This window comes from Monopterus albus, unplaced genomic scaffold (assembly GCF_001952655.1).
Source record: "Monopterus albus unplaced genomic scaffold, M_albus_1.0 scaffold52.1, whole genome shotgun sequence".
NCBI classification, from domain to species: Eukaryota; Metazoa; Chordata; class Actinopteri; order Synbranchiformes; family Synbranchidae; genus Monopterus; species Monopterus albus.
This window is the reverse complement of record NW_018127932.1, coordinates 3,069,793-3,082,497: the sequence shown is the minus strand read 5'-3', so window position 1 is coordinate 3,082,497 and position 12,705 is coordinate 3,069,793. Positions and strand designations below refer to the sequence as shown.

General features: G+C 41.9%; 1 protein-coding gene across 1 annotated transcript; it reads right to left on the bottom strand.

The window, feature by feature from the left end:
- Window positions 1-4,744: 4,744 nt before the first annotated feature.
- On the bottom strand, window positions 4,745-11,624 carry spred2b (sprouty related EVH1 domain containing 2b). The gene is made up of 7 exons (XM_020601879.1): window positions 11,466-11,624; window positions 11,208-11,376; window positions 10,768-10,832; window positions 6,482-6,640; window positions 5,526-6,215; window positions 4,991-5,062; window positions 4,745-4,765 (listed from the first exon to the last, which is right to left on the bottom strand). The coding sequence occupies exons 1-7, from the start codon at window positions 11,622-11,624 to the stop codon at window positions 4,745-4,747; spliced, it is 1,335 nt and encodes a 444-aa protein (XP_020457535.1).
- Window positions 11,625-12,705: the final 1,081 nt, after the last annotated feature.

Sequence of the window (12,705 nt, the reverse complement as noted above, 5' to 3'; positions counted from 1 at the left end):
CCTTCCGATCTCATTCCATTTTAATCCCTTGACGCTTGTCACTTCCCTCTTAACCCTGTACTGTTCCCTCTGATGCACTGTTTGTTTTCCTCCACATCTGAGCATAGCCTATTGACTTTCAGTAGAGGTAATACATGACTAAGGACATGTTTGAGGGACTGGTACTGTAGTTGAACCTTTGAACATTCCGTCAACTACATTTTGGAGTGTAATATTGTAGTTTTAACTCCACTAAATTCATTTATCTGGCAGGTGTGGCTTCAGATTCTACAGTACAGTCAACATAAGTTAGCTAAACTTTGCTTTTCTCAACAATGTGAACCGAATGCCAGCTTTTCATGAAACTTGACAGTGAATTTTACACATTTTGGTCAGAGCACAACAGCCATGAATGAACTTTCATTCTCTGCTTTTAGGGGAAAAAAAAAAAGAACTTTGATCATTTACAATTTGACAACAACGAGGCGAGCATCATCTGCTCAGGAAGATCATATGAAAAGCCACAGAAAAGCTACTCAGTGGTTAATGTGGTGAGATTGTTCTCTCGGTTATTTAAAACATTTTAGACAATCATCTTAACCGGAACATGAAAGTGTTGTATCAGGTGGAAAAACCCTCTCCATCTAGAATTTGAGTTTTTTAAACTCTTTAAAATTATTGATACATGTTAAGGTAGGAGAATAATAAATGTGTAACTTAACTATAACAAAGCATTTTCCCAACAATACAATGCTATGTAACGTAAGAAATTTAAGTTGATTTTTGAATGAGCTTCATGATGTGAAAGGACTTTGCTTGTAATTGAGTACTTTTCTGTTCTGTTATCAGCTAAATACAAGATTTAACCAGTTATGGTCACAGGTTTTCAAATTGCATTTGCACAAACCTTTACCAAATGAAATATTTTACTCCCACAGGGTGGGAGTAGAGGGATGTCTTCCTCAGGCCTAAGATTCAGAGTTTGAACTGAGTCCTTTACAAAAGACATTGAAATAATTATGAGGTTCCTTGTAAGCTTTACTGCTGTTCAGTGTAGATCAATCAGGCAATTCAGGAATGACAACTAGCTGAAATGTTGCACAAGTAACACAGATATAGAACAAAATCTCTGTAAGGAGGAAAATGTAAAACTCCTGCCCGTCTTTGAGCATGAGACAGCAGCACAGGTCGAAGACTAGCCACCCATTTCTGTAAACTGCACTGGGAAGTGAGTGCCTCTGCTTTGTGCACTCAGAGAGGGGCCACACTGACCCCATTACACGAGCAGATATCTTAAACGTTTGCACATGTGGACTGTGATGCTGTTTGCAGCCGTTGAGCTGCTTAGCAGGCCCCCATAAGCCCTCAGGGACCTTAATTTCTTCTCTTTTCTCTCTCTCTCCCTCCCCCTCCCCGCTCTCGTGCTCCGTCATTATCGCCCACATGCTTTTCCAGAGACATCCTGAGTGAAACAGCTCGACGTCCTCAATGGCTATCACATGTTCTTGCTGAGGATGGAGGCAGCCAGGGAGAGACATCTTGAAGGGAATGAAACGGTGTACTGAGCTTTATTTCATTAAATACTTTAAATCAAATAATTTTGTGCAAAAACCTGTGGAAGTTATTAAAGCATAATGAGAAACTTCAGACCTTGAGGGCCTTTTTTCTCTTCTTCTTTTTTTTTTTATCATCTGGATCCCCTCCTGAAGTTAAGATTGACATCCTTTCTCCCTAGCAATCTCATTTCTAAAGATTTATTTGTTTTGGAATGTGTAGGAATTTATGTGGCTTCAAATTATTTGATGTTTATGAGTCTTGTCCTTGTTCAAAATTCAGTAAACATTTTCAGATACAGAATGAGGAACTTTATACAGTGACCTAATTTGTCTTTGCAAAAATGCAATTTGTTGTACTTAAAACAACAAATTTCTAAGATTTGTTTTGCTTTGTTTATCTTTAATGGTCCACAGAGGATGAATCCTACAGATGCTGGTGACACCAGGAGGTAATCATTTGATATTTTTACATCACTTTGGTTTATGAACAAATACCTGCAAAACTAATGATGTTTCCATAATCTGTACTTTGTGTCAAGTACGTATTAGCAAATGTTAGCATTGTAATGCACTTAATTAAGATGGCGAGCATGGTAAACTGTACATATGAGCATGTTAGCATGCATTAGCATTTAGCTAGTGCAGTCTGTTGTTTTTAATGTTCTCATAATTTTTCAACTGTAAATAACTATAAATAATTCATTACATTTTTATTTTCATGTTTTTTGTTGTTGTGTGTTGGCCCCAATTGGGGGGGGGGGGGTTGCTTAGGTCACTAGATATTTGTGTGGAAGTACCTTCAATCTGAGAGTAAAATTAAGCAGCAGACTTGTGTGGTTTCACTGTTTTCTCATTTTATTGGAGGCGGAAGGTAAGACACACATTTAATGTTAGTTTTCTCACAGACCACCGTTCAGTATCTACAAAACACTTCCTGTTCCTTCTCAAAAGCAAGAGACCCAACATCGTACATCATTAAAAAATGAAAATGAAATAAAAATGTACAACATATACTTGATATATATAATATACTTTTTGCTCTTTTTTACAGAGATAAAAATACTAAGCATAAAAAATGGGTCTAATTCATTACAGGGTCTTGTTTATTTTTTTTTTCAATTTAAATACACAAGGAGATAAAGAGGATGCTTTCAGGCACTTGTAAATGGCTCTGACATGAGAAAACATTTAAACAGTAGACGAAGACAAAGAAAAAAAGATTAAACGTCGACACACACTAACACACACACTTTCCAATCTAATTGGCCCCATGAAACATCACATCAAATGATCTGATTATAAAGTAGAGGTGTCAGTATGTGATGGCATATTCAGCTGACCCCAGTAGCTTTGGATCAGGGGCAGGAGAGGGGAAAGGGATGTGGCGTAGACACACACACACACACACACACACACACACACACCAAGGACATATAAAGTGGCACACAGGACAGGACGTATGAAACAGACACAACCAGGGAAGGAAAAAGGACATCCTCAGCCATTCTGTATTTCAACTACAGTAAGTGACATTTCCTTGGCAAAACAATCAAAGATGGGTGTTTGTTTCCAAGATTTCAGCTGTTTAACAGACTCCCATTCTTTTCCAGTGGGACCCTACTGATGTCCTGCTTCTCTTTATTTATTTATTTATTTATTTTAAATTCTCAAAAAGCTTATCGTGCTCCCGGTCAAATCCCCGATCCTGCCATCAACCACGCCTAGACGAGGCATAAAGCACCCACGTGGGGGTCAATTTAGTGTTGTGCTGTCAGTGTGAGGGTGTGATTGGGCGGCTGCAGTGGGACACGTCTCCAGTGTCCTAGATTGTACATTTACACACCCACTATGATCCTGAATGAACAGGCTTTAATGGTTTTGTTCTCAGTCGAGTTGATAAACTTTCAATGTTACTCTCTGTGGGTGTGATGACATGGAAGGATAAAATATGGACTGATAACACTAGGGCACACCAGTCACCTGTAAATATGGTATCAGCAATTGGTCTCATGGTAAGCTCCAATATACAATGAAATATTTTGACCTCAAAGGAATAGTTTGACACTTTGGAAAAGACTCCTGCTTGCTTTCTTGCTGAGAGTTCATTAAGAACCAAGCAGCCAATAGACAATTAACTTAGTATAAAGACTGGAAATGGAAAAACAATCTGGCTCTGTCCAAAGGTTTAAAAAGCCCCACACCTCTGAAATTCACCATTTCATGTCTTTTCTTATTTGTATCTCATTTGGACAATTTCTAACCAGTCACTGCGCCCAGCCAAGAAATTGCCTGGTATATAACCCCTGTAAAAACCACACCTTGTCTCTTGTACAGTACACCATGATTTTTGTGTGGCTTAAACAAACAAGATATAACATATTAATCGGTAAACTTTAGAGGTAATGCTAGGCTGATTTTTAACAAAAATCTATGGACATAGCCGGACTAGCTGTTTCCTTCTATTTCCTATTTCCATTGGATATGCTCAGTGAGGGTACTGACCTTCTGCCTCCAGGTTAGCTTAATTTTTAACACAAAGACATGATATTCTCATCTACAGTCATTCTCAGCAAGAAATTCAATGCCTGTATTTCGTAAGTACTTAAGTTTTTTTTCTATGAAGGAGACTAAATATTTTGGATAGGTTTAGACAGGCATTTCATTTAGTGAACCAGAGGTGAGCACTTTGTTGTTCCACATGTGACTGGTGGACTCCAGAGGAACGTTTAAAGAGGGGAAGTGATTGTATATCGCAGGCAAACTGGAGTTGCACACTTCAATAGAACCTTTTAAAGAGTTCCTTTTCATTACAAAAATAGCTTAAACCAAGTTTATTAGGTCATATATTGAGGCTGATTGCTTGAAGCCATAACAATGCTCACGCTTTTCATTATAAGCGACATCTTCAGAGGAGTGAAGTTACTGTAGGACCCAGACTCCACATTTTAAGGCATAACGGGCACCAATTTGAACGATAGTGTTGACTGATTTTTCAGTCCTTGACACGGATTGTTGGATGAGGTTCTGCAAAGAAAGAGGAAATCAGAGCCACATCCCTCTTCAAGTGTATGTTGTGTAAAATGACCCAAAAAATTGACTGGATGGATTTAGGTGATACTCTAGGCACTGCTTGAAATAACGTAAAAGGAGGACGGGAGACTGATGCTAGAGTATAGTAGCATGAGGCACTGTCTCTTTCACTGAGGAAATCACAGCCCAGCACCCTTTTGCTGGTAGAACAATTCAGTAAGAAAATAAATAGGATAACACATGAATCTTTGGGATTTCAGAAGGAGATTAAGATGAGTACCACATTTGTTTCAGTGAACAAAGTAGATGTCAATGGTAGAGAGCTATGTAGACTATATACATGAGCTTTATGCTAAGCTGCATTAGAGACAACACCGGGGCCTCAGCGCACATCATAGACATGTGCATATAACATCCACACATACCTGCATACGCACACAAAGAGGTGTAGTGTCTGATTTCTGTTGTAGCTGAAGTTGAGCTGAGTGGGCCTGATACTGGAATAGAATATAAACAAAATGGCCACGTGTAATACCAAAATCAGTTCAAACTATTTGAGTCACGGTGTTAACTATAAAGTACCTGCATATCTGACATATAGGTCAGCTAGTTAAAAAAAGGCCCCCTGAAAAAGAGTGCTCTCTCACTGAAAACAGAGCATGAAATGGCCACGTGGAGAGCTGGGAGAACTGTCTACTCTAAAGAGGAGCTTATCTTCCCAGGCCATTCAGAAAATGCACCGCTTTAGTTTTTTTCCTTTCTTTTTTGGCCTGTTTCAGTGTCTGGAATTTGTAGAGAAACCCAGAGAAACCAAGGCAAAAGAATGAGCAGCCACTTGTCCCCTCTGTGTATTTCCCCATCCTTCTCTTTCCTTGTTTTGCGCCCCCCGCGCCAGCCGCACGTGAGCCCCACCCGATGGCAAGCATGGAGAGGCGGGTAGAGGCAGAGACAGGGCGCTACCAAAGACAAGCCCAGCAGAGCTAACCAGCGTGTGCCCAGTCGACCTCCTCCGCTGCCCTCACCCCCATCACAGGAGCAAGGGTCTGAATAGTCCCCTTCTGGGTCTGACATGCAGTGATAGAGCATGGTGTCTGCCAGCCACATGCAGCTGACCCGCCGGATGCACACCTGTACAGGGTCTGGAGCATCCTGGCACCGCCCTCTCCGGTTGTTGGAGATGTAAAAGGCCTCACCGCAGTGCTCACACTGAGCACGCTCCATCCCATCCTCCTTCCTCCCTTTCCCACCATTGGTGGACAGGGAAGAGCTTGGGGGGAAGGCATGGGGCTGGGTGGAGACTACAGAGGAGATGCCGTGGCGGTATGAGCCCCTGTGGCCCTTATTTGTCAAGGGTCCAAGGGCGGAATCAGAGTCTGAGGGCGACAGGGCTGGTGCCAGTGGGTAGGTGTAATCGTGCTTCTGTGCCTCTGTCTTGGCCAAGCGGGCGTAGAAATCAGAGTTGTCCATTTGGATGAACTTGTCACGCACAGCAGCGTGGCGATAGTCCTCATAGCCTGTGTGCCAGGGGCGAGTCGATTGACGTCCATGGTGATGCTCGGTGGCTCGCTCCCAGCTGCGCTCCCGAGGGTTGATGCGGACAATTTCCTCATCCTCCTGGAAAGTAACATGGCGAGAAAGCCGAGACAATGGCTGAAGAGAAGATAGAATTATACATAAACAACGCTGTAAGTAATCAACCCAGGTTTGCTCAGATGAGCAGTAAAATATACAAAACATAAATAAAAAGAGTCTTTATCATGATAACTTTCAGAAGAATGTTCAGGGTAAGTAAATAAATTCTGAAAACCTTCTTACAATGAATTTAATAGTCTGCAGTTGTTTCATCACGACATTTAGTGTCTGTTTGGAAGGAGCTCCATGTCCTGTGTCAAACAACCAGATGTTGTTTGGCTCACCTGCTCCAAGGAGTAGTGGTCTGAGTGCCAGTAGGGGTGGTGGAGGTCGTGGCGATGTCCCAGCATGCACTTGTGTCTCTGTGGAAGGGGTGAGGACTCAAGCGGCTGCAGAGAACTCTCCAGTTTCTGGGAGGAGTTGGATGAGCTGTCTGTGGTGTTCTGAAGGGACAAACAAACACAGGATATGGGCTGAAGGCTGCTTTCTGATTGGATATCCCAAACAAACAGTTAGTGCAAGCAGACACCACGATTGGACAAACAAAAACAGGAAGCCTCAGCGCAGCTCTGATTGGGAAAACAGGAAGCAGGGGTTCTGTTTTTTTGAGCCACTTGATCTCCGTTTGGGTCACTGTGTGTGAGCTTGACTTTTAATAACAACATCTGCCATACAACATCAGCAACAGTCACATAGAAAAACACTGTAGTAATAATCAAGCTTAAAAGTTAAATAAGGTTTAAAATCCAGTTAGCAGCATACACAGGTATGTTGCATGTGGTGGCCCAATTTTTTTTAATAACATTTCTAGTTAATACTGTGGTGAAGTACGTCATGCCAGTGTTCAGACATGTGGAAAGGACTGGTAGTCAAATAAGTCAAGTAGTTGTTTGCTGCACACAGCATCTGCAGTATATTTACTCAGGTTAAGTAAAAGTTCAAAGTTTAATAAGAAGCTAAGTGACGTCCATATCACCCCTAAATGTCCTAACAATCTTATTCTCAGACAGTATGAAACTGACACATTTTTCACCCCACATGACAAAATCTGGTACTGCAACGAGCGTGAAATCGACACTATCAGTTATTTGCCCAAGTTATATGACCCAGACCTGGTGTGCGTCTGTCTGTATGTCTGCTGAAGCTATCCCTATTATATACTGCTCCACACATGGATACCGCCATGCAGAGAATTTCCCCCAGCTTTTCTACAAAGCCCTCAGAGCAGCCAGCCAAAAATAACATAACATGCTGCCTCCGCTCCAGGCTCCGCCCCCCTGGAGAAGATATTACGGGGGGAGGAGCAGATATGGTTTAAAACTGGTCCAACTCTGGCCTCCACGGCTGCAACTAATTCAAAACACAGACCAGACTTTGTACTGCATGGAGGAGAGTTTATATTTCTGGACATCCTCTCTTTCTATATTCTGGTCCAAGGCTGGACAGAGGGCATTTCAAGTTATTTTCTGACACAAAACATGTCCCGACTCAAAGCTCGGGAGGATTCATCCTTCAGCAGGCCTGTCTAACTTTTCTGGGATGAGCCCAGAATTGCTTCAATAGCTCTCAATCTCCCTGTTGTGAATGGGCCAAAATAGAGACAGAGAGAGGAGACGTGCTGAAGGGAGGGACAGAGGAAGGGTTGAGTTAAGTTTAGGTTTGGCGAATGAGGAATAATTTAAGGAAGTATGTCCATCCTAGCTTCCCCCCAGTCCTCCCCCATCTCCCCAAAGGCTGTAAATCTGTTGCAGCATTTCCCGCTGTCCACAGCTGCCTGCCTCGCAAACTGTGCTGCCACCAACTTTAGGAAAGGTCATAAACACAGGCTAAGAGGAACAGGACTGAATCTATTACTGTATCACAGGATTACTAACTTGTTATTCTAGTACCATAGTTGTAAAAGTTGACACATTCAAGATTAGGTTTGGTGAAGTCCTTTTAGAAAAAGAGTGAGTCTAATGCTGTTGTGTTTGGTCTCAGGATGTTTTGTGATTTAAAGACCTCATACTATACGCTCTATGCACCAAGTGAGACTTTTCCAAGATGCAGCTCTGTACAGGAAGCAGAAATGCTAAGACAAAGACGTACAAACAAAACAAACACAAACTGTCTGTTCTTTTTCTGGTGTGTCCAGCACAGTTTGCACTAGTTGGCAGCTAAACATATTAAATCTGTGGCTGACCCAGTGGAACCTGGCTAATGCGACCAAACTGGAGACCTGATCTCAACCTGAGACCAAAAGCTATGGTTTAGCTTTATTTCATCCATGTTCGCTCGCCTTTCCCCACACCCTTTCACCCTCCCCCCCAGCCACTGTGTATTACTTACAACACAGCATGTATGGAAACTGATGACTCACACAATCAAAGAATAAAATTTCCTATTGAAGTACATTTGAATATAAGTTTCCCAACCTGACCTGAATCTTTGTTGGGGTCAGGTGGGTTTTGTCTCGAATGGCAGTTCTTTAGTGAAGAGCGCTCTCTGGCAAATCAGTGATTTCCCTCATTTATAGTCCCCCCCCCCCACTAATTTTGAAAGATATAATTTTCATTTTTTCACAGGCAGAACATCTTGTACTGGCAACACCAGTGCAATGCTAAACTTAACAGTGCTCGTTTCAGCACAAATAATGAGACTGTTTAAATGTACACTCAGGTAAAATAGTAGGCTGGATTTTGTTATGCCTTTCCACTGTGGTTTTTGGATTACAAATACAGACTACAGGATAGTTATTATTACTCACATGTAGGTGCAGAATGCATGTGTACGTCCCCTGGCAGTTAGGTTTAATCTTTGTGGTGTGTTCCAGTACAAATTTTAAAAGCAGACATGTTGCAATGCAAAAATATTTCTTCAGTATTGCTTTGCTGGTGCTAGTTTGTGGTGTGTCAGGGCCACTGGTGTGTGTATACTGAACAGGGTGAGCTATTTGTGTTAAAACTGCAATGAATTCAGTAGTTTGAAAGAAGGCATAAATATGGAGGCTATCTCATTATCTGCTGTACTTTGAGCATTTATGAGACTTAAACTGAAATGTAAATAATGCAACCTTTTGAGCAACAATACCCAGAAACTTCCTTAAATTTGTTGCACTGAAAGCCCCTACTTTCTCTAAAACCCTGTGCTCCGTTTCAGGGATTGCTCCACCCTGTGACATCATTATCCCCCCCCCTCAATGTGTTTGTGTGTGTCTCTGTGGTGGCTGTACACTCCCAGCAGAGCACCTATTAGTCTTGGCCTTTACAGACAGCTCGAGTCGAACATGAACCACGAGGCACTTCCTCTCATAAATCACTGGCCGTGCACTAAGCTGGGAAACAGAGTGGGGGGAAGTGGCCCTCCATGCTAACTTAAGTTAGTTAAGTACACATGATGCACTGGGGAACTTATTTGTCAAAGGATGGGGGGGCTGAAATACTTTCTGCTAGATAGATGAAACAGTCTTAAGAGTTTTTGGATGTAGATGATTCTGTTGGGATTTTTGCTGAGTAGATGTTCAGTGTGTACTGGAACCACAGTGCAGTTAGTAGTTTTTCCATTTCAGTAATGCAGACTGGAGACTTTGAACAAGGTACTACGAATCTGTATTAGGCATTCAGACTGAAAATGTGTCAAAATAGCACATGGCCTATGGGGGCTTGTTGTCTAAGGTTGCAGGTTGCATTAAATCTGATGCAGGAAGTCTGGCTCAAGGGGTGGTTTAGCTTATTAAATGTCAAGACATCGCACATTGTAATACTTAAAGACAGGTTTTTACAACTTTGGAAATGTATCACAGGGCAAATCTTTTGCCTTTTGCTACAACAAAAGCAACATGAACAGGAGACATACTCTGTTCATGTTGCAAAGCAATATAATCTCAAAGTAACTGCAGAAAAAGTTGAACAGGTAAACTTTGCTGCTGGATGACCCTGCTGTGCTGACAGACTGGCTCCAGTCAAATGGGTTTTTCAGCCTCACTGCAGCTTAAACCGTCATTCACACAAGCGTAGATCAACTCCAGCCCTGTGTGAAAAAATGCTGCCTCCTTGTTCTTTTGAGTGGAGCCAGGTCATCCAGCAATAAAATTGAACCTGGCCTAGATTTGCTGGAAAGAAACATAATTTAGCAAGGTGTTTTTCTTCTGTTTACGTCATAATCGTTGCAACAGAGGACAGCTTTCCAGAGATGTAAAATGTTTATCCATAGTATTGCAAAATTCTGCAGAATTCTGACATCTGAAAAGCCTTCACAATCAAGGTTCTGTTAATCGGCCTTCCTGGACGGCGTTCAATTGTCTCACCAGAAACTGAAGCAACCCCAGCAATGCAGCCCTTCCTATGTTTTTAACATGACTGTTTTTGGTTTGACTGAAACACACAGACAGAAGATGAACTACTTTGTCATGTGACAGTTTATGCCAATACCCTTTTTTTCTAGTAAGTACATTTTCTTCAGATTTGTCTCTGAAATATCATGACTACTGTCCCTTGTTGTCTGGAAATCATTGTAGAGGTAAATGGAGTAATGGACCTGTTCAACTCATAATTCTGACATGATAGTACATGAATGTAAGAAACCTGCTTACAGTAAAGACGTCATCATCGCCAAGCTCGCCCTCATTCTGGAGTGCTGTAGAGGAGGTTGTGGAACCTACAGCAAAGAAAACAGGAACAGCCTTTAAGTCAAAGAACCAGCACATTCCTGGAGTATGTATTAGTGAGGGAAACCCCAGAGCTCGACTGCTGACACTGACCAGGGAACTGACTTCGTGAGAAACTTTGCAGAAGTCAAGGAGAAATCACAGTGATAAAGGAACATCATGCCACTGAAATCAATCTCAGTTTAGGTTAAAGCTGCATCTATAAATCAGTTTCCAATTCCTTTTAATTAACACATTTAATTTTAATTGACTTAACGACTTCAATGAACAGTGAACCAGATCTTCCGGCTGCATCTGGTCCACTGAGATTTCGTTATCGATGACAGACAGATAATTTGACAATGTGTCCAACTAGTATAGCATACCTTCAGCCAGGTCCTCGATTGCTTTCCGCACCCCCCTGTCAAAAGCTCTGGCGTCAGCTGGACTCTGGAAGGACAGGCCACATCTCCTGTCATCCACCTTCCAATGGTGAAATGTGGGTGTCGCTATGGTGTAAACCAGATCCTTCCTCAGTGGGTAGTCCAGGATCACCTGTTTATCCAGCACATAGACAAATGTTCCATCTCCTGTCATAAAATTATCTTAATGTGCATTTGTTGATGTTTGTGTGTGTGTTTTACCTGTTTGTCCTGCAGACGTTCACCACGGATGAGGAACTGGGAGCTGCTGGGTGACGGTGAAGGTGCCAGCTGTGGTGGCAGGAGGCGGCACACCCCCACCCTGCTCAGAGCCCCCCCATCCTGTGCCAGCCAGCCGCCACTCGAGTCGTCCCGCGTCATCACCACTGCTTTCACTCGCACAATGTAGCTGTCACTGGAGAGAGAGAGGAAGAATTACTGGAGAATGTGCTTGAGTGAACTGGGCTAATAAGACCAACACTGACAGCAGGTATTAGTTTTATTATGTAACAAATTAAATGATGAAAGGCTTCTATTTTATGTGGAAGGTGAATTGTACTGGAAACTTCATATTCATATTTTTTTTAAGACAGTTTAAGCATTTGAGGACGATCCTGCTTCCTCATGAATTGAGATGTCTGTTTTGAATTACAAAGCACCAGGACCAAGAGTGTCACACTTCAATCATGAAAAAACATAGAAAAATCAACTGGACTAGGTTTTTAGGTCGAAGGAGGGAATGTGACGATGTGTGCATTTAAGGCTTACAACAAATATTTTGTGTGTAATACAAAAACCCTTTAAGCAACAATAGCTCTTCCTCAGGCAGCAGATCCCACTTAGTACCTGGCCTCAATTTGATGAAACTGACTATCCTGAAAACTCCAACTTGTCTTAATTTTCCTGGGTTTGTTAATGCCACACCGGTTTATTTTAGAGCTGGATTCACACACTGGCAGAATGTTTGAGGGCGTCGCAAGTCACGACTTTGCCTCGTCCTCGCTATGCTGAGGTGGGAGGTGTTGTACCAGGACAAGTCAGCATCAGACACACTCAACTTAGTGGTACTCCGAATGTCTTTGAGAAGAGAATCTCAACATTAGATGATCACTCAGTTAATCAATGACTTGACCAGCAGAAAATGTTTTTGATTCAGGGTTTTCCAGTGTTTTCCAGTGGAGGCATACAAAATGATTGCAGTTTTGCCAAACAAAGTATTAACCATTAGAAATATAGAGCACAATTCATATTTCACACAGCAAATGTCATATGCAAATTACAAATGTGTGAAGGTTTGTGAAGATTCTGACATTTCTCCACTTAAAATAATCAAATGTGCTATAAACAAATACAAGAAATCAGCAATCTGAAGCAGCTATTTGTCATTAACTAAAGAGATTTTCTTACTGAACCCTTAGGTTATTCAGTGACAATGCCAAATATCTCTTGATTTTAGATTCTC